Genomic DNA, 23,943 nt, shown 5'->3' with positions numbered 1-23,943 from the left:
CAAACACAGGTGCGCTGTGCATCCATTCAGATGAACTGAAAAATATCACAGATCATTTGACGGAGAGTGAAACTCTGAAGGGCTCAGTCTGAGTGTTCTGTGAGTGAAAATATATCTGTGCTAATCATATACTCAGCCTCCAACTCACACACTGACGAGTAAAATCTGAGAATTGATTAGCCATTGGCTAATATTAGACATCATTTAGTCGCCCAGAGTGAAGATTTAGTCGCATATGTGAGTGATTTACTCGCAATGTAGAGGGTTGACAGTCTATGAGCACGAAGCGCTTACAATGTGCGCACATTGTAAGCGCTTCGTGTTAAAAACTGCAAAGCACAAAGGGAAGAGAAATTGATGCGTAGTGTATTATATCTGTGCAACAGTTATTGAGCCTTTCTTTTAACAGTTTTAAATTTCAGTTACTGTGCACGTTAAAAACTATTTATAGTCTTTTCTACTCCCGTTTTGTTCTCACAGACACCCGGTAGCAAGTAACAAAACAACATTAAACTCCGGCAAGATAAAGTCCTTTTTGCAAAATCATAGACATGTATTTACAAATCAAGTATAATGGGAACACAGAATGATCTTGGAGAGAGCTTTACCGAGCTGACTGCTGTAACCGAACGCGACCAGGGTTTAAAGGCTGAACGACTGACCGACAGCCACAGCGGAGAAAAGAGTTTGTGTGAACTTTAATGTAAGGACTTAAATATTCATATGTAGCTCACATTAAGCTATCGTATGGCTTCAGAAGTAACACAGAATAATTCGAACAATCGGAGAGGGAAAAAAAAAAATCGATAACCGATCCGAGAAAAAGGGCACTATCGGAGCCGATACCCGATATGAATATCGGATCGGCGCATCCCTAATATATTTAAGGCTTGTATAGTACACAATAGCCAGTTTTGCACTTTGTTAAATGTGTACACACATGGTATTTCTTGCATGGAATGACTCGTGTGCGGTTTTCAGTTTCCTTCTTTTTATTTTCTACATGCTACAGTCATCGAGAGCACTGGGGTTTATTCAACAGAGATTTACTGTTTGCTTTTGTATTCCTGATGACAAATGTTTGTCTTTCTTTCTGTTTGCTCTCGAGCTCATCCCATTGTCCTCGTGGGGATGGACACAGAGAAGAACAAATGTCTCATCCAGAGAAACGCAAGCCAAGCAGGAGGAGGAATAAGAACAAATTTGAATCTTTTGCAAAAGTGTGGTGTCAACACCTCTCAAGAGCTCATCTGAGGAAAGTGCCTTAGTTCTCGGAAAAAGATGCCACACGCTGCTTTTCCACCATCCGCCATTAACACTCAACCATCTGAGCATTGGGTATTTACATTAAAATCACCTGCTGCAGTGAAATCTAACGGTAATTAAGAGATTGTCCTCAATCAATAGCTGCATCATGCAAGCTGCTCCCGCAGTCTCTGCTCACAGGTCATTATACTGCGATTAAGGTATGTAGATTGTTTTCTCCACAGACATAACTGCAGTGCCTTCAAACGGAATCATCCTGCTGCTTTTTTTTTCTTCCTCTTGGTGGCATTTTCGTTCTGCTGCAGTTCTTGAATTAGTCGCATTGATTGTGGGCCCCCCTTCCCATCTCCGCATCATGTGCAGAAGAGATTTCCCAGCAGCCTGTAGGTGGAGATCAAGCTCCATCTATCACAGCAAAGCCAAATCCAATACATTTGAGGAGACTGGCAGGTCAAAGCCTCAAAGGCTTCTTTACAAAGCAGAATCTGAGATCCCTGTCCGCCCATGTCTGTGCAAACGGAATAATTACAGCCCTAACTTTATCTCGCCGCAGTGTGTGGCGATCACCACAAACTTGTCCTGAAGGAGGAAGAGATTGCTTTCTTCTGAAGCAGTTGAGCTCTACAGACTTGGTTGTAATTATTTTATTGTGGTGTGTTTCCTTTGTCAAACATGCTAATCACGCTTGATGTCAGGTGCACACAAATTCAGCATTTGTTCGAGACGTCATTCGTATCCCAACATGAATCCCTCTCAACATCCACTGACATGCTTAACAGCCCCTTCAAGAGCTTTTTGCTTGTTACAGCCGCTCAGTTTTAATCAAACTCTCCAGTGCTGTCATGTGTTAAGCAGAAAATGGGTTATTGCTTTGTGTAAGACAACACTTTACATTGTAATCATGTGACAGCTTTCAAACTCTGAAACATCTTGGTTCAGCAAATCTGACAATTTACTTCATAAATCCTAGAAAAAGTCCACATTTCCATGTATGTTTGCAGACAGCCATACATATTCTTTTATGAAGCATAATCTTTTTAGAGTCTCTTTTGACATTTTAGTTATGTTATAATTATATAGTAAATGTTTTATAAAATCATAATAATAATAATTACAGCAATAATACATATTTATATAAATTATATTTTTATATTTATATTTATGTATAAACCTGCTATAGATATATAGATAGATAGATAGTAAATATTGTAATTATATAATACTAATAATAATAATAATAATACATATTTATATTTATATACACCACCTGCTCTGGTGTAAATTTCACACTTTAACTTGTATTGCACGATTAAAAAAGAACACTGCACAGTTATTAGTAAATGTGTGAGCATAGATGTGTTTTTTGGCTTGCTCTCTGTTCTTCGTGCATGTTTCAGCATGATCGCTAATGGAAAGTGCAAGTCGCTGGTGGCGCCCAACAGCAGCAAACACTGACAGATTGTGCATTTATTGAAGTGGGCAGCTGTGCATGGTGCAAGGTCCTTGAACCTGCTGAGATGAGAGCTCAGGCCAAAGCGTACACAGGAAGGATTCAAATGTCGCCCTGCTCTGCCTGCCATTAATGCTCGGCCCAATTTCTGAGAGGCGCATCATGGTGCCTGTGCCTCGTGGCTGGGATTTTGATGATCGGGAGTGGGATGGTAAACCCAGATGGATTGCAGCTGAAGCCCCCATCCAAGACATCCCTGGAGATTAACCTCTTAGGTTAAGTAATTAAAGGGAAAATATATATTTCTTCAGATGGCCTGGGGCCAAGTCCTTGGGCAGCATTTCTATTTAATGTAGTGTTCTTTAGAGTGGACAGCCTCTACCTTGAGGTTTGGCTGCACAGTACAAGGTTAAATGTAAAAGCATCCCTAAAAGTCCCTGGATACATCTGGTATCTGGTGCTTAAAGGCTTCCTATCATCCAGCCAGGAGTGTGTTAGCAATCCACGAGTTTGTTTGAAATGTCAAGACTGTTTAAAAGCTGAAAGCTTTCCTGAATTTTAACTTGAAGATTTGTGAACTTTCATACAAGGATACCAGAAATGAGTCTGAAAGATAATCAGATCCAACTGTTGAGGAGTCACTGAGGTGTCCACCTCTGCACATTTAAATCTACATCTCTGGAAAATTAGACTAGGCGTTTGCTTTTTTGCTCGCTCTCCATCACCTCTTTTCATGTCCTCTCGAGTAAGTAAAAGCCAAAGTCAGTTAGGTGTGTCCTTGTGCAGAGCTTCTGGACTTAAAATGAATATAAAATATAAAAGTGAGGTAATTTCCTGAACTGTGGATGTGCCTCACATCAGGAGGACAGCAAATCATACGCCATCACAGAATTAGATTTGCAGCCAGAGATACAGCTCTCGTATCTATCTATCTATCTATTTATCTATCTATCTATCTATCTATCTATCTATCTATCTATCTGTCTATCTGTCTATCTGTGTATCTGTCTGTCTGTCTGTCTGTCTGTTGTTTTATCTATCATTATATTGTTATATCTATCATTATAGCTGTCTATTGTTATATGTGTCTGTCTGTCTGTCTGTCTATTGTTATATCTGTTGTTATGTCTATGAATTTCTTTGAATTTCAATTTGTTGTAATTCTACTTCTCTACATTCAACTTTAAATTGCAATTCAGCATCCTGTCTGCTGCTTCGGTTCAAATTCCTTGAATTGAATTGTAATTGAAAAGGCTTCTTCAGATCAGTTCTGAATGGTGCAGAACCCTAGTGAATGTAACCATATTTAGCACTCTAAAATAGGACCGACAATCATATTCTGCTGCTTTGTGACTGTATCTTGAATATTTTCAATGTTCATGTAATACTGATGTATAAATCCTCTTGAATTGCAACACATGGCTTTTTGTTTAGTTTTTTTTATTTTATATTTTTCGCCATTCACTCTTTAAAGGCAATATTCGGCAAATGATCCATAATGTGGCCTTTGAATGCATATTTAAAGGCATGGGTTGTGCAGGGAATAAACTGTGAAATCAATTCAGGAAATATTTTGGAGTGCCAGTCTTCAGGGTCCATCTGTAACATGTTGCATGAAGATGATCTTACCTCCCTTTTGTGCTATTTTCACATTAATTCACTATTTGTGGATTGTATTACGCCACCACTTCAAGAAATTGATGCCCTTTTCCCTTCTGTAAAGACGGCAGAGGAATCCCATCGAGTCTATGTACACTGCTAAGGGTACAGTGCTTTCTTTTCATCAGACGTCAACCATTCTCTTCAGCAATGTACAGAGATACATTTCAAATGCCTGCATTTCTTTCTTTTCATTTTTGTCTTTCCTCACTTTAAATCACTTAAATTGCAAATAGAAAAAAAATATTATTATATTTATGGATTTATGGTCACAAATGGATTCAGTTGGATTATTTTGGTCCTAAACTCAAACTTACCAGTGTCGGAAGCAGATTTGTATCCATATATATGGACATATTTTTAATGAAAATAATCTTATATTATTTATTTTTATTTTTATTTAGTTAGTTTGTTATTTTTTTTTTGACCTGACAATCCCCCCTTTTAAATATTTGTATTATACATATTATATGAATTTCTTTTAATTTAACTTAATTCTACTAATTGAGCAATTCTGCTTTCTTTCTGCTAAAATCATATAAAATCAATTCAAATTCAGGAAATCAATTGGAAATTGAAAGATAATCACAATTCAGTTCTGAATGGTGCACAACAATGTTTTATACTCCTACTTGCGAGGTCTGATATCATGTCTTTCTTTGAGTCCGTGTCATTTGTTAAAGCTATTATTATGCTACTTGAAGGTCACATCTCTGCTCGAATGAAGAAGCAGAACGTTGTTTTGCATTGGTTTGCTAGTAATATGTGCTCTTGTCACGGTCTCTTTCTATGAAGATCACTGAATACCAGTCCCTCCAGATGCAGCACTGTATTACCGTCAGTATTCTTGCAGTGCTCCTGTCAGAGAATGTTTTGCCCCGAGAGGTCAGTGCTTCTAACAGCCCAATACAATTGAAAATTATTGCCTGTGCTGATTTGTAATCCGACAGGCCCCACGTAGGCCAAGAGTCTTCGCAGACTGCTAATTATCAATCTTGTGACACTCAGTTCCCGGTTCTCCACTGAATAAGTAGACGCCTCCTTCACATAAACCACCTGTGACATCTGGGCACATTTGGAGTTTAAGTGCTTATCTCCAAATGGATAGAGGACATTTTTGAACAAACCTGCTTGACCTCGTTTAGTGTTCAGTGTTTGGCCACCTGCCCAGATAAAATATTTTTTGGGATGAGAATCCATTGCTTTCACCTGTCATAAAGCTAACAACTAACAAAATAATATTCTGGGTTAACTACAACTCAGATTATTTTGATTTGCCTTACAGGTTCTAATAAGAAAGGATATACAGTAATGCACTTACAATGGGACAAAAGTGATAACATTTCTTATATTATTAGTGTTGAAAACAGTTGTGCTTCTTTATTTTTTGTACATTTTTGTAGTGTACATTTATTAATGGTACGTGTTTCCATTAATGCAAATATTTTCTATTGTTTTTCTAAACTGATGGTTGAATCTAATTAGATTGATTTAATACAGCTTACTGTTGTGTATTACCAGTATATTCTTTTATATTTGCCAAATATGAATGGAGAAATTGAATACTTTTAAATCCAGAGTTTAAAAAAGGATTACAATAGACTCAAATGAAAAAGAAACGAAAATCCAAGCTTCACACTTAAAGGTTATATTGTCTCACTGTAGACTGTATAGAGAGGTGAGCTTAAACCAGGGATTGAGCACTGTGTTTTTTCTATAACATTAATGTCCCATTGCCATCTGCCCTATGGTGTGTGGGTCCATGTGCTGCTGACAGTTTTACAGGAAATGAAAAGGTAAAACATGCCGTCACATGTGCCCCATGTTACAGAGATACTGAAATTTCTTCGTATCTTCCGAGTCCTTTGTCAGTTTTTTCCCCTAGGCCTTCCCTGACATCTCATTTGCACATCATTGTAATGTTTTTGTACATTCTGGGGTATGTAGAGTTTGGAGGATGATGCCCTTGCGGCAGACACCTTCCTGTTGTGGGACAGCAAAAAACTAGAGTCTATCAGACCTTACCTTGAGTGTCCTGTCCGAGTTGACGTGACTCTTTGTGGTTTGTGTGCCATTTCAAGTGATGATTTCTCTACATTTGTCTGTGAGGCCTGTAAAACTCTTGCTTTATCCCTTTCTCATATTTCCCCTGTTGATGGATTGCGTTAAGCATTGCAAACATGTTTTGTACTACATTACCTGAAATATTATGTTTAAATATGCAAATGAGGAATTATCTAATTAAATATGCACAGGTTGAAATGAATACATTTCCAGAAATATGGATAAGGCCACATTCAAAATTCAAAATGCTTGTTTCATTTTGTTGACATATTAGAATCAATGGTGTTTATGGATGGGATTTCTTTTTATCAGTCCATAAGTAAGAAAATACTGTCACCAACCAGAATTAAAAAAAATAATAATAAAAATAAAGATATTTATTTATAAAATGTTGTATACAATCAGGTAAGTGGGATATGAACAAATCCCTCTGGAAAAAAGACTTAAGAATATAGATGGAAATGCACTGTAAAGTGTAGGTGCTACTGAAGTGGAGATTTCTGTCTCAGTGCAGGAGAAAAAGCTCATTTTAAGAAAACATTATTTAATTGAAATCTACAGACCCAAATAGATAAAGTGGAATAAAATACTATTATATATATGAATATATTTGGATGTTTTCTTTCCACTAGTCTAAAACAAACACATTATAAGCCAAATAGCCCAAAATCTCAAAAGTGACCAGTGCATGGGAAAGTTTTTTTTTGCCTGTAGTATCCTTAACAGGTAGTATTAAAGCAGTGAGCTATTGTCTTTAATGTGATAGAATTTATGTACAGAGAATCTAGGAATGGGCAACATAGCAGCAAAGTGATTGACATTGACAGTGATTGAGTGATCGTTTTGGAGAATTATGGTTTTTTAAGTGACATATGAGTGACGAGGCAAACAATTGCTGAATACAATGTCTAGGACCATGTAAATTAGACAGATTCCCATATCTATTGCCATTTTGCTAATGAGATTTAAACCAGAAGCCCTATTAAAATGTCTCTGTCTTCATATTGACATATTCACCAGAAGAAAGAAAATCAAATGGGTTTGGAAAGACATGAGAGTGACTAAACAATGACATAATTTGGGTGAACTGTTCCTTTAAGATTATTATGATATTCATAGTGTTGCTATTAGCAACACAGTCACAAACAAATAAGCTTTAATTTAGCAAAGGTGCATTGTCAGTGGCTATTGAGTTGATTACAGCCGATTAAAGTTGTAAAGGAGAGAACAAATTAAATTAACCAAGTCTCCCCGGCAGACACACTTGCAGATTTAGTTTTCAAATAACACGTATGTTAGTTTAGCTTGAAGGGATGCATAACTCAGAACCCTCTTAAAATAATAACCATCAAAATAACCAGATGAGTCTGAAGACTTGAGTGTGTTTTTACGAGTCTGAACTGGGTGTCTCGCAGCGGATTCATCGACCCTTTTCGTCTCCACACCTGAGGGGGAATCGCTGCAGCATTATAAAAGCAGCCAGAACTTAGTGGAGGGCTGAGGTTGGCCGTTTAATTATTTAGCTCCCTCTTCTCTTTGTCAGGGGAATTAATATGCTAAACTTTTCTCCCCAGTCAGGTGCTTTCCCATTATATCTGGTTAGATTGAAATGATGATCTGCAGTAATGCAGTGCGGTCTATTCCCTCACCGTGTTAATATTCATGTTGTTATGATTAATAGTACCCACTGGTTGGGTGCCATGAACTCAGACTAGAGACAGAGAGCAGTCCTGCAATGTGTGCCACTAGCATTGGATGGTTCTGCTTCAGTACCTGTAGGCAAACAGACCATTGTTTTTAGCCAAAATGATGACCTGTTGAAATGAATGCATTGCTGGTTTGTCTTAAGTCCATGTTATCCATATTTGACGTGCAATAATGCCTTTATTTAAGCAAATGGAGATGAATTGTGCTGCTGTAGATTAGTGGTCGACCGATATGGATTTTTTGACAGCCGATACTGATGCCGATATCTTGGAAAGCAGGGTGGCCGATATAAAGCAGATATAATTTATTTATTTTAATTCATATTTAAGAAATTTGAAATCATTTGAAAATGGATACAAAAATAAACGTGTAAAATAAACATACTTATACTCTAGAAGACAAAGTATTTTTCACAAATAAATTCATATTTAATAAAAATATAATTAAAAAGGAAGTAAACACTGTAACCAACAGGGCACTTAGTATTCTGGGAAGTTTGTGTGCATTGGGAATCATATTTTTTCATATAAAGCCAAGGTAACAATCATTTTACATACAGCACACAGTGAAAATTACTTTAATATGACAGTGGACAAATGCATAAAGCGCAGCATCATTTGAAATCAGTCACGAGTTTAAAGTTTGTCGATCGTGCATCTCCAGTGAAGCTGAACTCTCCTCCTGTCCGTATTCAATTCGCACAGACCATAGGACCGACCGTCACAGAACACGCGATCATGCAGGTCACATGCACACTTCACAAGATCTCAACTAGATTCGACTAAGTCTGCAAGGGGGGTGAACAAAGGCAAATCCTGTAGCAAATCGATTTGTTTTTGTAAGAAAAATAACCATATTTAAAACATAATAATCTATTTAATCTAGCTTGCATGCACTGTTGTACACGGAAGCAATTCCGGGCAGATGACGTATGAGGTCGGCTTTGCGAATGCGCCGCTCAGAGGTGACGAACGCGGAAGCGCAGGGGAGAGATCAAAACAAAACAACGGTCACAAATTAGAAGTACAAAACAAGGATTTGTAAAGAAGAATGTCAGAGGATTTCGATATAAGCCAATAGGAGACTGGTTTTCCTTCGCTAAAGTAGGCCTGGGCGATAAAACGGTATCGATATTTATCGACGGTACACCTTCTTCGATAACGATAGAAACATTTTTCGATATAGCGCACAATATAGGCACGTGCTCTGAGTGACGCAGACAACACACACAAACATGAAATGAGTGCTGTGCCTGCCTGTGATGAGGAGATTGTGAATAAAGAATGAATATTAGTTGAATTTAAAATAAACATTTGCATTTGAATGTTAGGTGTGTGCTTCAGGGAGCGTCATCTGTTGCGCACGAGATGCGGTGATGATGATGTAAGTGACGTTGTTGCATTTGAATGTTTTGTTAGTCTAGCCCACGAGATGCGCCGCTGCTGCGTTATTCATTCAAAATATTAGAGAAGTATAGAAGCTCAATTAGGTTAAAACCAAGCCATTCACACAGAACGCATATTCAGCGCATTTTTTAGACAGACAAATGACTGCTGCACTCGCGTTTCACAGAAGAGATGTATAGAAAGCCATGCAAAGTTAAAACAGTTTAAACTTTTAGAAAACACGTCACAAATTTGTGGAGGTTTATTCCTTTTCACTGCGTCTCATGTTTTTAAATGCAATCTGTGTTAATGGCTCTTTGGCTCTTTGGATTAAGCAATGCATAAATACATGATGCTGTTTTGTTCATAAGCAATTTTTAAATGCACCTCATTATTTTGCTCATTGCGCCCTTCTGTGGCCTCGGGATGTAATAAAAGTTTCCTTAAAGGGGTCATATGATGCTTTTTTAAAGATCATTATTTTGTGTATTTGGTGTAACAGAATATGTTGACATGCTTTAATGTTCAAAAAACACATTACACTCCAAAGAGAAAGGAAAACTTGAAATCGCATCATATGACCCCCTTTAAGACCTATTTAATCTGCATATAAAACATTAGAAATTAGATATTTGTTTAATTTTTATTTTGTGTGTGATTGTTAAAACAAAAAATATTTGTTGTTTGTCTCAATAAGTTGGGTTAATTTAAAAATACAGTGGTTAAATAAAAAAAAAATTCTATTGCTCTTTGTTTAAAAATAGGTTATAAAAAATGTCAATAATTATCGATACCGAACGATATGAAACATTATATCGTTTATCATTTTTTTAGCTATGTCGCCCAGCCCTATGCTAAAGTAAGGAACCTTTGCTTCCTTTGCTCCTGTAAACAAACGTTGGTTTTCACGAGACTCACCGGCGCATGCGCAGCGCCGACATCTTACGTCATCCTCCCGGAGCTGCTTCCGTGTACAACTGTTGGCGCAAACTAGATTAAAGTGATTATTATATTTTGAATATGGATATTGTGAGGCACCTTTTATTATGAATGGATGATTCATAATAAATCTTCACTTCTTTTGGACTGATGCACTGCAACATCCGTTGACTGCCATTAAACAGCTTGGAAGATCAAAGACAATTTTGAATATAACCCTTGATTGGATTCATCTGAAAGAAGAAAATGTTTTTGTGAGCTATCCCTTTAAATACAATTTTAAAAAGAAATTTATACTTTTATTCTAAGATGCATTATATTGATCAGAAGGGACAGTGAAAGTTCCAAATAAATGCTGTTCTTTAGAAATTTCTGTTCATCAAAGAATCCCGGAAAAAAAATCATAAAAATGATTACTACTAAATTACAAAGCAGCACAACTGTTTTTAACATTGATGAAATGTTTCCTGAGCACCAAACTTTTGAATTTTAGTATATTTTTCATCCAAATAGATGATTAATTAGGTTTAGGGTTTTTTTGTATTGTTTTTTAAAATTATTTTTTATATTTATTTATTTATTTTTACTATTGATATTTTTCAGTTGTGCTTTATTTAGCATGCTGACAGTGTACTGTGCTTTAGCTGTTAGACAGTTTGCATGGTGAAACCTCAGAGAAGTTGCCTGTGGTTAGATGAAAGCAGTTACACTTCAACATGAAATATGAAGTGTAATTCAAGATGAATGTTTCATGCAGCCTTTTTAAAACAATCGAACAAACCAAAGCAGCCATAATCTCACCAGGAGCTGTAATTGCTGTCACTGAAACGTTGACATTTCACTTTCACATTTACTGGCCCTCGTTTTCCACAGCATGTTGTGTATTTAACCACTATGCTCTTGGTACTTTAGTGCACTACAGGTGCCCGGAATTAAACAAAGCTGCACAATGTGGGTTGTGAGGAAGGACAAATTGGGTTTCTTTTCTTTTTGTCTGCTTCATATGTCTTAATTGAAACTCTTTGGGATTATTGGGAGGAGTTTAATGTGTTAAAAGACAGATCTATGTTGCGAGTAACCTATATACTAAAATGCCTGCCGTAGTCGTGATTGTCTGATTCTTTTTTTTGTTTGGCTTCATGTTCTGAATCATGCTAATGAATCACGTTATCACCTCGAGAAAGCATTCAGCCATACGTCTTGGTCGGGAGTTATTTTGGGTTTACAGGGCCTGACATCCATTAGCTGTAGATATCCCCCCCTCCAGCCTAAAATAGCTTTGTAGCCCCTATAAGTGTCTGCTCCTCACCTCCTTCCCATGAATTCATAATGCCTAGCGGTCTTATCCTACCACATATTAGAGGTGCTTCGCTTGCTAACAATCTGCCAAACAAACATAAAATGGAGGCATTTACCACCAGTGCAGGGGGGGCAAGTGGAGAAATGAAGAAGACTGCATATTCACCTATGCAGCCTATCTATCTATCTATCTATCTATCTATCTATCTATCTATCTATCTATCTATCTATCTATCTATCTATCTATCTATCTATCTATCTATCTATCTATCCGTCTGTCTGTCTATTAGGGCTGCACGATTTGGGGAAAAATCTAATTTGCGATTTTTCTGGTTAAAATTGCGATTTAAATGCGATTTTAAATGCAAATGAACAAAAAAAATAACAATATAATATTAATATAAACCTTAATGATAAGATAATAACAATACTAATTTTATTTTACAGAAAACTGCAGGGTTACTTGTTAACATACAGGCCTATAACTGTACATAATATGATACTGTTATGATAAAAATCTTTGACAGTAATTTCTTAATTTTCATCAGAATGTATGTAAAATCAAAAATGGAGTCCATGTTTTTAATATGAAATATGAGCCCTTTATACATCCACTGTGGGGAAAGAAAAAAGAAAGAAAGAAAACTATACACTGGATAAAAACATGGATTATCATATGCTTACTTCAAATTTCTTTAGAGAGAAGTATTCTTTTTCCTATTTATGGCCTATTCATAGGACTGAGTGCGCATTACTGAGTGCTAAACTCATGTAATGTCTTTTTCATTCATACTGGATGCCAGAGGGCGCCCTCACGCAGAAACGCCACAAATTCATCACATAAGTAATATAACATGATGTTCCAGGAAATCCCTAATATGGACAAAGGTATCCAGCTATGGCTGTGACTGAATTAAAAGCAGCTAGAAATGTATAAACTGATTAAACATGAAGACAATAAACCTACGACAATATGGTTTAACTGTGTTCTTCATGCCATCTTGGGTATTTTCATAATCAAGTCAATTTATAATGCAATGCTAATCAACAAAGCCTTTATTGCAGTATATAATATATTTTCTGCATCGTTCTGTGATAACAAGCCACATCAGATCAGAAAATTAACTTATTTTAAACACTCGGCTGATGTTTTGGAGTAAAATCATGTTATAATGTTCCCAACAACAGGTTTATAAATGTTTCTCATTAAGTTTGAGAGGCTGTTTGGAGTGTGTTGCTTAATCAGATGCACGTCATTATAAGTGACTCAAACTCACAGCGCTTGCAGAGATGAGCAGCATTTACTGCTGTGCATATATTCATTTCATTAAAAATCGCAGTCTTTGCGATTCAATAATCGCATTAAGTCAAATCGCGATTTCGGTTCGATTTCGATTAATCGTGCAGTCTATCTATCTATCTATCTATCTATCTATCTATCTATCTATCTATCTATCTATCTATCTATCTATCTATCTATCTATCTATCTATCTATCTACTGTATCTATCTATCTGTCTGTCTGTCTGTCTGTCTGTCTGTCTGTCTGTCTGTCTGTCTGTCTGTCTGTCTATCTGTCTGTCTATCTATCTTCCATTTTTTTGTTCTATCGATGTCTGTCTGTTGTTCTACTGTTCTTTCATTCTATCTATCTGATGTTCTATCTGCGATCTGTCCTTCTGTCTGTCAGTCTATCGTTCTGTCATTCTAACATTCTAATGTTTATGCGTTCTTTCATTTTATCATTCAGTTGATTGTTCTATTGTTCTGTCTGTCTGTCTATTGTTTTGTCTGCGTCGATCTGTTGCTTTAAGCTATCGTTCTTTCGTTCCATCAGTATATCATCCTGTCGCTCTATCTTTCATTCTATCTATTGTTCTTTTTTTCTGTCATTCTTAGTTTTTTTGGTCTTTTAATCTGTCTGACCTAATATCTTATCTTACTGATATTGTGTCTATCGTTCTGTTGTTCTTTCGTTCTTTTGTTCTATCTGTCATTCTGTCTGTCGTTCTGCCTCTCAATCTATCGTTGTATCATTTTAACATAATAATGTTAATGTTCTAGTGTTTATTCTAGTGTTAATATTCTATTGATTGTTCTGTTGCTCTATCTATATATCCTGTCTATCTATCATTCTATCTGTCATCATGTCTGTTATTCTATTATTTGTTTTAATGATGTTTTATCAACAAGGTTTGGGAGGAGCACGATCAAATAATCAATCAATTCGGCACAGGTGGCGCATGTTTAGTTAATCATCTTAACTAGCACAATACATATACAGCCAACTTACCTCTGCCCCACGACAGTTTTCTGGCATCTCTCCTCCTCCCCAACTCCTCGCTCCTAAACTATTTTTATCCCATACTAGGGATGGGGGAGTTCTCTGGGTTCGGGCTATATTCCGAGCTCGGGACCCTCCCTCAGGACAGCACGCCAAATATGCGTATTATTTGCTCAATTAAATTATATGTGAGTGTGAACTCGTGAATTTAGTATTATATCGTTCTGCCATTCCATCCATCCATTCATCCATATTGTAATTACTTATTATTACTATTGTTTATCTTTTTTAAAGTTTTTTTTTTAGTTTTTCAAAAGCTAAAAAAAGTAGTAAAGAACCAATATACAGACATTTTATTTATTTATGCTGTTACATTTATGCATTTTGTTGCAATCTGATTGGCTGAAACTAATAACTGATTAAAGGCACAATATGATTTTTTTTGCCACTAGAGGGCGCGTATTCAAAATAAACAAAGAAACAAAGGCGTAGTTAGATGACGCCGTGACTGAGTGTGGAATCATGGGAGTTGTCGTCTTCATCCCCACAGCAGATGCAATCCAACGGGACTCGGGCAGAAATCATGTTCATGGATGAGATAATGTATTAAAGATTTATTAAAGCAGCAGTATGTAACTTTTTCTGTCTTCAAAATGTGCAAAATGTATATAATGAGCGAGTACATCATGAATTCATCTTCCAAACCGCGTTTTTGTCTTATTCCGAATCACTACGGTACACTTATAATAAGTACTTATATTTGGACTATTGTAGCCTGGTCGGGTCGTCACCGCTGCGGAGTAACACACACCTGCGTGAATCGCCATAGACATAAACTTAGAGAAGTAGCTCTAGGATGTGTGCAGTTCTGTTTATTAACCGCTAGAGCGCCAAAAGTTACATAGTGCTGCTTTAACGTCGTAGTATGAAGCAGAGTGAGGCGGAAAGCCGTCAAAGCAAAACGAAGCCGCTGAACGAGCGTGACACACGGCTCGAAAGCAGCGGAGCTTTTATTATGCCACAAGTCCACTGCTTCTGCTCCTTCCGGAAAGCAGCGGAAGTAAGCAGCGCTGTTTTATCATACTAGATACATTTGAACGTTCTGTTATAATGCTACTCTGTGCGGTTGTCACCTGTCTAATAAAATGCATAGCATATTAAAGCGTCTTTGGTGTTTCCGGAAATCGAGGGTGTGTGACGTCATTGGCAGGCAACACAATGACGCTATAGACACGCTCCGTGTCACTAGTTAAAATTGCTTATTTCTCTGGATTTAAACATTCTTCGAAGTACACAAGTCAGCAAAATATATGAATTTGTTCTAGTGGTTTTTGGATATTTTAATAAAAAAATCTTACATATTGTGCCTTTAAGTAGAAAACAGTTTTATTAAATATTGATTGTAGTGATTATCTCTAGCAGTAATACACATTGGCAAGCCATATGGTTTGAGGTATCAATCATGTCCATAGCATAAACTGACATGAATGGTTGTTCAAAACTCAAACCTCAAGTATATGCCACAGAAACAGGGATCAGCAAACACCACTAATTAGCCAAACAAACACTCCTGACAGATACAATTTAAACTGTTATTGTATTTCTAATTGCAGCAAATTGATACCGGGTGCCTTGGATTGGTCTAGAGTTTGATGCATGTGGGTTGCCTTGAGAACACAAACTGTGTGGCATTTCTCTCAGGATACAGGATGGGTTGAACCTCTTGAAAGCTTTACACAAATACTCGAAACCATGAGAAATTCTTTAATCACGCAAAACTGTGCAGAAATATAACAAAATTGAGCGATGGTCAGATGCCACAAGGTAAATTGTAGCGAGAGCGTGTGAGAGTTCAGAGTTTCTCTGTATGAGCAGCTTTGATCCACTGAACTCACGGATAAGAGTCATATAACCGAATCCCTCACAGTAATCCAGAAAAAGTGCAGCAATCAAAAAATTAAGTTTTGAAAAGCACACGAGCAGCTGGCAAAATCAGCTGCGGGGCTCATGAAACAATAACAATAACCGTTTTCATCCCATTATGTTTTTATTTTGAAATGTTTTCCTCCTCGCCTGCTGTTAAAAAACATTTATGTTTTACCCGACAGAAACGCACTCCGCTGTCCTTTTCACACATCTATCTTTTGAAATCGAAGCATTTATCAAATTAACACACATGTACACATTTGACTGATGTGTGCAGAGCATGTTTACATGTTCACGGAAATGAGCTTTTTGTCCTACTTGACCGCAGACAGAATGATGGATTATTTTTTCGTGCTCATGGTAGGTCATTGCAAGCCGTTCTGGTGTGTTGCCAGTGTGGGAGACAGTCTATGTAATTACAGACCTGTTTCTATTTGGAGAAAGATGTTCGGGGTGTTGTGCGCTACGGTTTTGTCTTGTGTACTCCAGATTAGTTTTTTTTTTCTCATGGATTCAGCTGCAGTTTCTTAATCCACTCCATTCATGAATGCAAACATATCTGCAGGGCTTTATGATGACACATTTTCCGAAACTAAAGAAGGATGTATTATTCAAATCGCCTGTATCAACTGAGTAACCTACATGAGAAGTGAAGATGACAATTTACAGGGTCACAAACGTGTGTGATCCGCTTCAGGACTGAAATAGGGCAAGCTGACGATTTTAATTCATTGCATGACAGAGAAAGGGAGGAATCAACAAACTCACTTTCTCTGCCTGTCACAGTCTGTTACGTGAACTCTTGCAATATCAGTGATCTTTGCTCCTTTAACTTGATTATTTCAGCTTGTCTGTGCTTTGGGGCTTAGGACTCATCATGTGGCTGTTTTATTGGTTTCTAGGAATCTTTACGTGTAAAGACATTGATTTCACTTGATTTGTGTTCATACTCTTTATTCCATATATTTTTCACTTGACACGTGTTTACATGTCATGTATACTTGTAACAATGTGTACTATACAAAAATTTGTTTTAGATCACTTATAAAGCAAACAAACTTACACTTTTATACCATTTTAACAAAGATTTTGATTTAACAAATGTGAAGTGTTGTAAGCAGGCAGGCAGTAATCATACGTTCTTAAAAATATTTTTTAAATTTTAAATATAAATTAAAAAAATATATATTTATACTGAAATATTTATAATTTAATTTATACTATTTATAATTTAATATTTTAAAAATATTAGTATTTTTTCTATTAGAATATATATTCTCTACATATATAAAATATGTATTTTTTTATTTATGTAATATATTATTAATAAATACTTTTTATTTTTTATATGAAATATTATTTTCCAAACGGCTTCCATCATCTTATTCCTTTTAAAATATTTTTTTAATAAGTGTAACCTATAATTTAACCTATAATTGAAATCTATAATTGGAAATATAATTTTTTTTATTTTTTAACAATCTCATGCAACCTTGACATTTTTACTTTTTGACACACCGAATTTATTCAGAAATAATTCATAATAGAAGAGGCATAGGTCATCATGTGTACAAATTGCATTTTTTATGTTTTTAAATACATCTGGACACAAAATGAGTGCCACTTCACTGACCCTGGACATCTTAAATACATTATGCATAATATGCTGTATTTAATGTGGATCCTGATGGTTGAGTGTGCTCCAGGTGTGTAACTGCCCATCTTTTCTCTTTCACAGCTCTGTATTCCATCATTCTGTTCTGCGTCTTCCTCTGGATCCCCTTTGTGTATTTCTACTATGAGGAGAAAGATGAAGACAACAGCAACAAGTGCTTGGTAAACCCGACACTCCTTCCTGTCTATCTAGTACACCGATGCGCTCTAAAACAGATTGTCTTTTCAGTCTTTTAAATCACACACAAAATGAAAAACTAGGTGGGAAAAGAGCTACGTTAAGCTATTTGTATTCAATAAATAGTGTGTACTATACTATACGTAAAGCAAGGCTTGCATTAATCATATTAACAGAAATGCCCTAGAAGTATTGCTAAGTGATATTTGCCTGATTATAGTTATGGCAGTTCATTTATAATAACACAATGAGTTCACATAGACTCCATGTGCAAGAGAGTTGACTGCATTGAGGTAATAAAGTGACGAAAATGTAATCCTACTCACTATATTGCTGCTCACTTCAAATGTCAAATATGTTTCTCTAAGGACACCACAGTGATGTGCAAAATGACATGCTGAGGAGCTTCCTCCATCTACTAGAAGTTATTTAGATCTCTTTCCAAACGTTCCACTCCTTCTTCTCCTTTGAAACACTCAGAAGTGGCTTCATTCCAAAACTATAGAGCCTCCTATGTAGGCAGCATTTTCAAAGCATCATAGATGCTGTCCTGAAAGGGAGGCAGGATGATTACGCTGCCTTCTTTTTCTGGCCCAATTTTCACCAGGGTTGCATATATCCTTCATGGAAAATATAAACCTATAATACATTGTGACATGCTGGATAATGATCGAAGCAAGATACATTTTATTTGTTTTTATTTGGACACAAACTTTTTAATCCCATGTCATGTATAATTGTAATAATGCATACTATGCAAAAATTAGCTTTTTTGCCATTTATAGAACTGCAATGAAACAATCCAACTAATATTTTCTTGAATTGATGTTTGCCGTAGTTGAATCTTGCTTTAATTTAGTGATTCCGTTTGGCTGCCTTTGACATGCTCAATTGAAAAACAATAATTTTAATGAAAAATGAAATCTTTAAAAATCAGTTTAATATATGCCTAATATTTATGTTATATTATATTATATTATATTATTGATTTATATTTAAAATGTACATTTGAAAAGAAAATAGTTGACATTTTGACCATTTGTTTTTACTTATTACTTTAAGTACATTTATTGGAGTATCACATTGTTAGTTTAGCAACAAGCTACTGCCAAACAATTGAACTCAATTGTTAGTTGAGTCTCTCATGCGTTATGACATTGTGACTGCTGTTTGCAAGCTGCACAAAGTTGCTCATTTAATGTAGAATGTTCCAAAGCAGTCACTTGTATGGTTCCATTTCACTGCATTAGCTCAGGTTTTGGAACAAAGCCACAATGTCTCCATTAGAGAATGAACTAGGTACACTGTGTTCCTGACTGTTAAGTGCTGCAAATATGTAATTATACTCCAGCCCAAAGCCCCTCTCTACATGAAGCGTAATTTATCACGGATTGATGACTTGATGAATATAGTTTGATAAACCTGTTTTTTATCCTCTCATTACAGCAAGTGAAAAATGCACTGAAGTATACAATAGGATTTGTGATTGTGTGTTCAGTGCTGCTTTTGATCGGGTAAGTGCGATTTGTGGGTTTATAGTTTTCTGTGTGTTATTCAGTATTCTGTGTGTGTGTGTGTGTGTGTGTGTGTGTGTGTGTGTGAAGAGGTTGGTGTGAGCTTTACTATATCATTCACTCGTCATCTTCAACCTCCGTCGTGAGCAGTGTTGGGGGTAACGCATTACAAGTAACGCGAGTTACGTAATCAGATTACTTTTTTCAAGTAACTAGTAAAGTAATGCATTACTTTTTAATTTACAAGAGAATATCTGAGTTACTTTTTCAAATAAGTAACGCAAGCTACTTTTTTTTCCAATTAGTTCTAAAATAAATATGAATATGCATTAATTCATCTCACTCACTCACAAAAAACAAAACAAAACAAAACACAGATTCAGTATAAATAAAAATGAATAAAAATAATGCAACTCAGAATATAACGCAGACCTGCAATAATTAAATGTTAAACAACACAAATATCCTTTATGTATTTAATCCCATTCTATTAACCAATGTATTTGCTTCTGACCTTCGATGATCCTGTTCAACCGTACTAATAAGCAAAAATTACTCTAGACAAACATTTGTGTGTCTTTTTTTATTGCTGAAGTGTGTTGAAATTTCTTCTTCTGCATTCTACTGTACGGACGTAAATTTACATTTCCTTCAGCCTGAGGATGAATTCATTTCACTTTTGGTGTGAAAAGGCTTTTATATTTGCCAAAAATAGAACTTTTTTATTTTAAAAACAAACAAGCAAGCCCTGTCCAGATTTAAAAAGTAATGCAAAAGTAACGTAACGCATTACTTTCCATAAAAAGTAGCGAAGTAACGTAATTAGTTACTTTTTTATGGAGTAACGCAATATTGTAGTGCATTACTTTTAAAAGCAACTTTCCCCAACACTGGTCGTGAGTACAGTAGGGCTGTGCAATTAATCACATGCGATTGTCATGCGCATCTTGTCAGTAAAGCCGGTTCCGTGATTAGTAGTAAATCTCCATCACCTGCTTTCAGATGGAGCGGCATTTAATACATAGAGCCGTAGTTCATTGACAATTAGGCAATATCGCGTTCATTATCGCAGGCGATTAAATCTGCGCATGACAATCGCATGCGCATGAGTACAGCAGGTGTGAGAATGCTGGGAAATTGTTGAACAGAATGCTTATAATAACCAGTATTTGCTGATTTTATACTAAGATTACCTTTGTGGAATTGGAGAATCAACTGTAGCTACAATCTGAGTAGCCATTATTAGTTTAGTAGAGCGATATCTCTACAGGGGGCACATCAAATGCTTATAATATTACATTTCTGGGTGATTTCTTTGTCATTTGGAAAGGGCTCTAGCCAGATCATGAATAATGATTATTAATAAACTTAGATCGGCACCAATACTTTTAACAAATTTAGATCAGTGGATTCTGCTCATAGACTAAAATCAATATATTCCACTATGAAAGTAAACAAGTAAATAAGACACAGTTTATTTCTGGAGAGCCAGAGAGCTCAAAATCTACTGCACGACATCAAATTAAAGTTAACATGAAATCAAAATTGAGCCTATATTATGCTTACTCTTGATCTTATTGTGTATGATTCCTGAGTGCGGGTTAACCCAAATTTAAATATGGGACTTTTGGAGTCTTTGTGGTCATTTCTTCTTCCACTTCTGTTATTTCTGATGTCACAAGTTCTCCTTATTCTGTTTTTAACATTGTTAATATATTGCTTTTAATAAATGTTTCTCGAGCACCAATTCGCTGACAATTCAGTTTTGCCATCACAAAAATTTTTAAATGGAAATCATATTTCACAATATTGCTGTTTTTACGGTATTGTTGATCAAATAAATGCAGCCTTATGTGAACATAAGAGACTTCCAAAAATGTATAAAAAAAGAAAAGAAAGAAGTCTTACGACCCAAAACCAACCACATTTTTTTATGATTCAATCAATTCTTGATGGATTAAATAAAGCCCTGCCTTGATGTTTTTTTTCTTGAATAGAATATCCTGTTTTTTCTCATTGAATATCCTTGTCAGATTAGAGATAATAAATGGAAGCAGTGCTGTTTTATGCTGATAAAATCATGTTTTAATTTATAGTTACTAAGTAATACTTTTTGCTTGAACATTGGAATAAAGACTGGAGTGAAACGGGTATTTCCCATTGAACCAAAGATGTTGCTGTAAATAAACTCCAATGGCAAAGTCAAATTATAAGGCATGAAAGGTTTTTTTGTCAAGCCGTGTAACAATTTCTTATCCAGTTGTTAGCCGAACTAAAAACCAACATGCAGTTTAAATGTGTACAGATACATGACATGGCTTTGTGCCGTTTAACCTCGAGTTTATACTTTTTGTTCTCAGCAGTGCTCGTGCAGCATAAACATAATGGATTTTCTTTGCTGCTGCAAGAATAACACGTCTGCTCACCAGGTCATATAATTTAATGTGCTCTCAACCATTAAATAGTGTTCCTGTGGGGCAGGATACCTTCATCACACCTTCATGTTATATAGACCCAGTGGGATGGGTTACTTTGATCGCAGAATGGGAAGAGGGACATGCCGTGGACCAAATTTAATAGTGGGGATGGCACTTCGGACAGAAGCAATTTGATGTTCATTTTACCTTTTGAACTAGTGCAGTGTTTTACCAAGAGTATTGTGTCTCAGGGTTCCTGATGTGGGAGGACATGATGGCCTTTTCCATCGTCTTTTTTTTTCAGGGTGAGACGCAGAGTCCCTGTGTTTGTGATTGTTCATTTGGAGAGTGATTTCTTTTTGTTTGCCTGTTTTGATTGGTCTGCGCTAAGAATGGGACTTATAAATGGAGAGCTAACCCTTCCCAGCCTCTGTAGTCCCATTCAATCTCTCGTACCCATCGAAATGTCTCGAGAGCTTTAAGTGCACTCTATCAATGCCGTACTTGGTCTAAGCCCTAGACACATGGACCCTGTCCCAAATGGATGTCTTCATGTGGACCTGCATTCACGTGGCCTTCTCTAGTGCGTGTCAGTGAAGTCCAAGAGACCGTAAAGTGTCCCATTTGTCATTTTAGGTTTCAAAAGGGTGCTCACGAGGACATCTGAGACAGATCCTTAGTCAATAGATCGTATTTGGCCTATTAGCCTGTAATTAGCCACCAGTCGTTGCTTACAAATTAGGCTGTGTGCTTTTAATTTAGTGTCTAATGCGATATCATTTAACTGGCCGAGTGAAAGTTAACAATACAGTGAGTTTGGCTGACATAGTATTTTGGACCTTAGTTGATGATGGCAAACGACAGGGAAAGTGGACACAAAGGTCAGATACGTGTTAAGTCTTTGAGCTTGTGTACCTTTGCATAAACCTTCACTGAGTTCTTGGTCGATTTATGAAATCACGTCCTACTGTGCGTACAGTCTACAACGTAATTTACTGACACCCCTAAAAGATGACATTTTCACGCACGACGCAGCATTGCTGAAATGACACGTCAATTGAATTTGCTCAGATTATGCCAGTGATGTTGAATGATGTGGCTGCATTTAAAAAGAAAGTGACCCTATTTTGTGGCCATTTGCATTTGTTGTGATTTGAATGCGGCCCTTTTAGCTTCTGAAGTTTCTGATTGATGTTAACAGTAGGTGTTATTTGTGTCCTTTAGGACTGGCTTTCTTTGTGTTGCAGATAGTTACTGAGAATGTGAGCATACTGTATTCTCAGTTGCTTTTAAAGCTTGCGGCGATACATCACATGAGCTGTATACAAGGATCTCTACATGATAGTTCACAGTAAACACACTCATGCCGTCAACCACAGACATTAATATATATTAGGGCTGCACGATATTGGAAAATATATTTTTTTCTGCCATATATATTGTGATATGAGAAAAAATCAGATGACTTCAATAGCTCTATTTGGAAAAAAATAATCAATGATTAGGGTGATTTTGTAGGCGAGTAAAACAGAATAGGAAATAAACAAATTACAAGCATAGATAAATAACAGAACAAAGATACAAATGAAATAAGCAGTGCAGGTATTTTCAGGTAAGTCTAACAGTATTTAGGTACAGAAATTGAATAATCAAATGTAAAATAACGCTGCATAGTTTTCACTATAAATTAAATCTAACAAATCTGTGTTAAAGCTACAAAAGTGAGTTTTCTTTGTGTTTTGTTGTTTGATTAACGTTCATGACAGAGAAAGCAACAGGAACATTAAACTGCTGTGAACCAATATTATGGGATGATATTAGACTCAAAATGATTAATAGATGCACGCACAATTATCCATGTACTGCATACATTTTATACATGTATCTTACTAACCACAAACAAATGCCTTTCAATTTGAGTCTGTGGAATTCGGGATTAAATGATGCAGCACAGCGATTTGTACAAATACAGACATGTTTGTGAATAAAAATGTTCAGTTCTGCATTAATATCATATAAATTTCTCATGCAAAAAGGAATCATGCATATCTGGATCAGGTGACACGCGTGCATTAATTGCCGTCTAGTTCGAGTCGATCTTGTTCGGTTCATTTGGATTTTGAGACTTCATTTTCACAGTTTACTGCATTTCACATCCCCCACACACACAACTACCAACGAA

At 36.2% G+C, this 23,943-nt stretch overlaps 1 protein-coding gene across 1 annotated transcript in view; it reads left to right on the top strand.

The window, feature by feature from the left end:
• lmbrd1 (LMBR1 domain containing 1) overlaps positions 1 to 23,943 on the top strand; it is a 95,141-nt gene that overhangs the window by 15,542 nt on the left and 55,656 nt on the right. Inside the window, exons 4-5 of the mRNA XM_016235404.1 lie at positions 17,717 to 17,814; positions 19,277 to 19,344. Of these exons, the coding sequence (XP_016090890.1) occupies positions 17,717 to 17,814; positions 19,277 to 19,344 (166 nt within the window). The remainder of the gene's footprint in view (positions 1 to 17,716; positions 17,815 to 19,276; positions 19,345 to 23,943) is intronic.

Source organism: Sinocyclocheilus grahami, unplaced genomic scaffold, assembly GCF_001515645.1.
Source record: "Sinocyclocheilus grahami isolate Dianchi unplaced genomic scaffold, SAMN03320097.WGS_v1.1 scaffold466.1, whole genome shotgun sequence".
Lineage (NCBI taxonomy): Eukaryota > Metazoa > Chordata > Actinopteri > Cypriniformes > Cyprinidae > Sinocyclocheilus > Sinocyclocheilus grahami.
The sequence above is the reverse complement of the archived record's forward strand: the minus strand, read 5'-3'. Positions and strand labels throughout refer to the sequence as shown.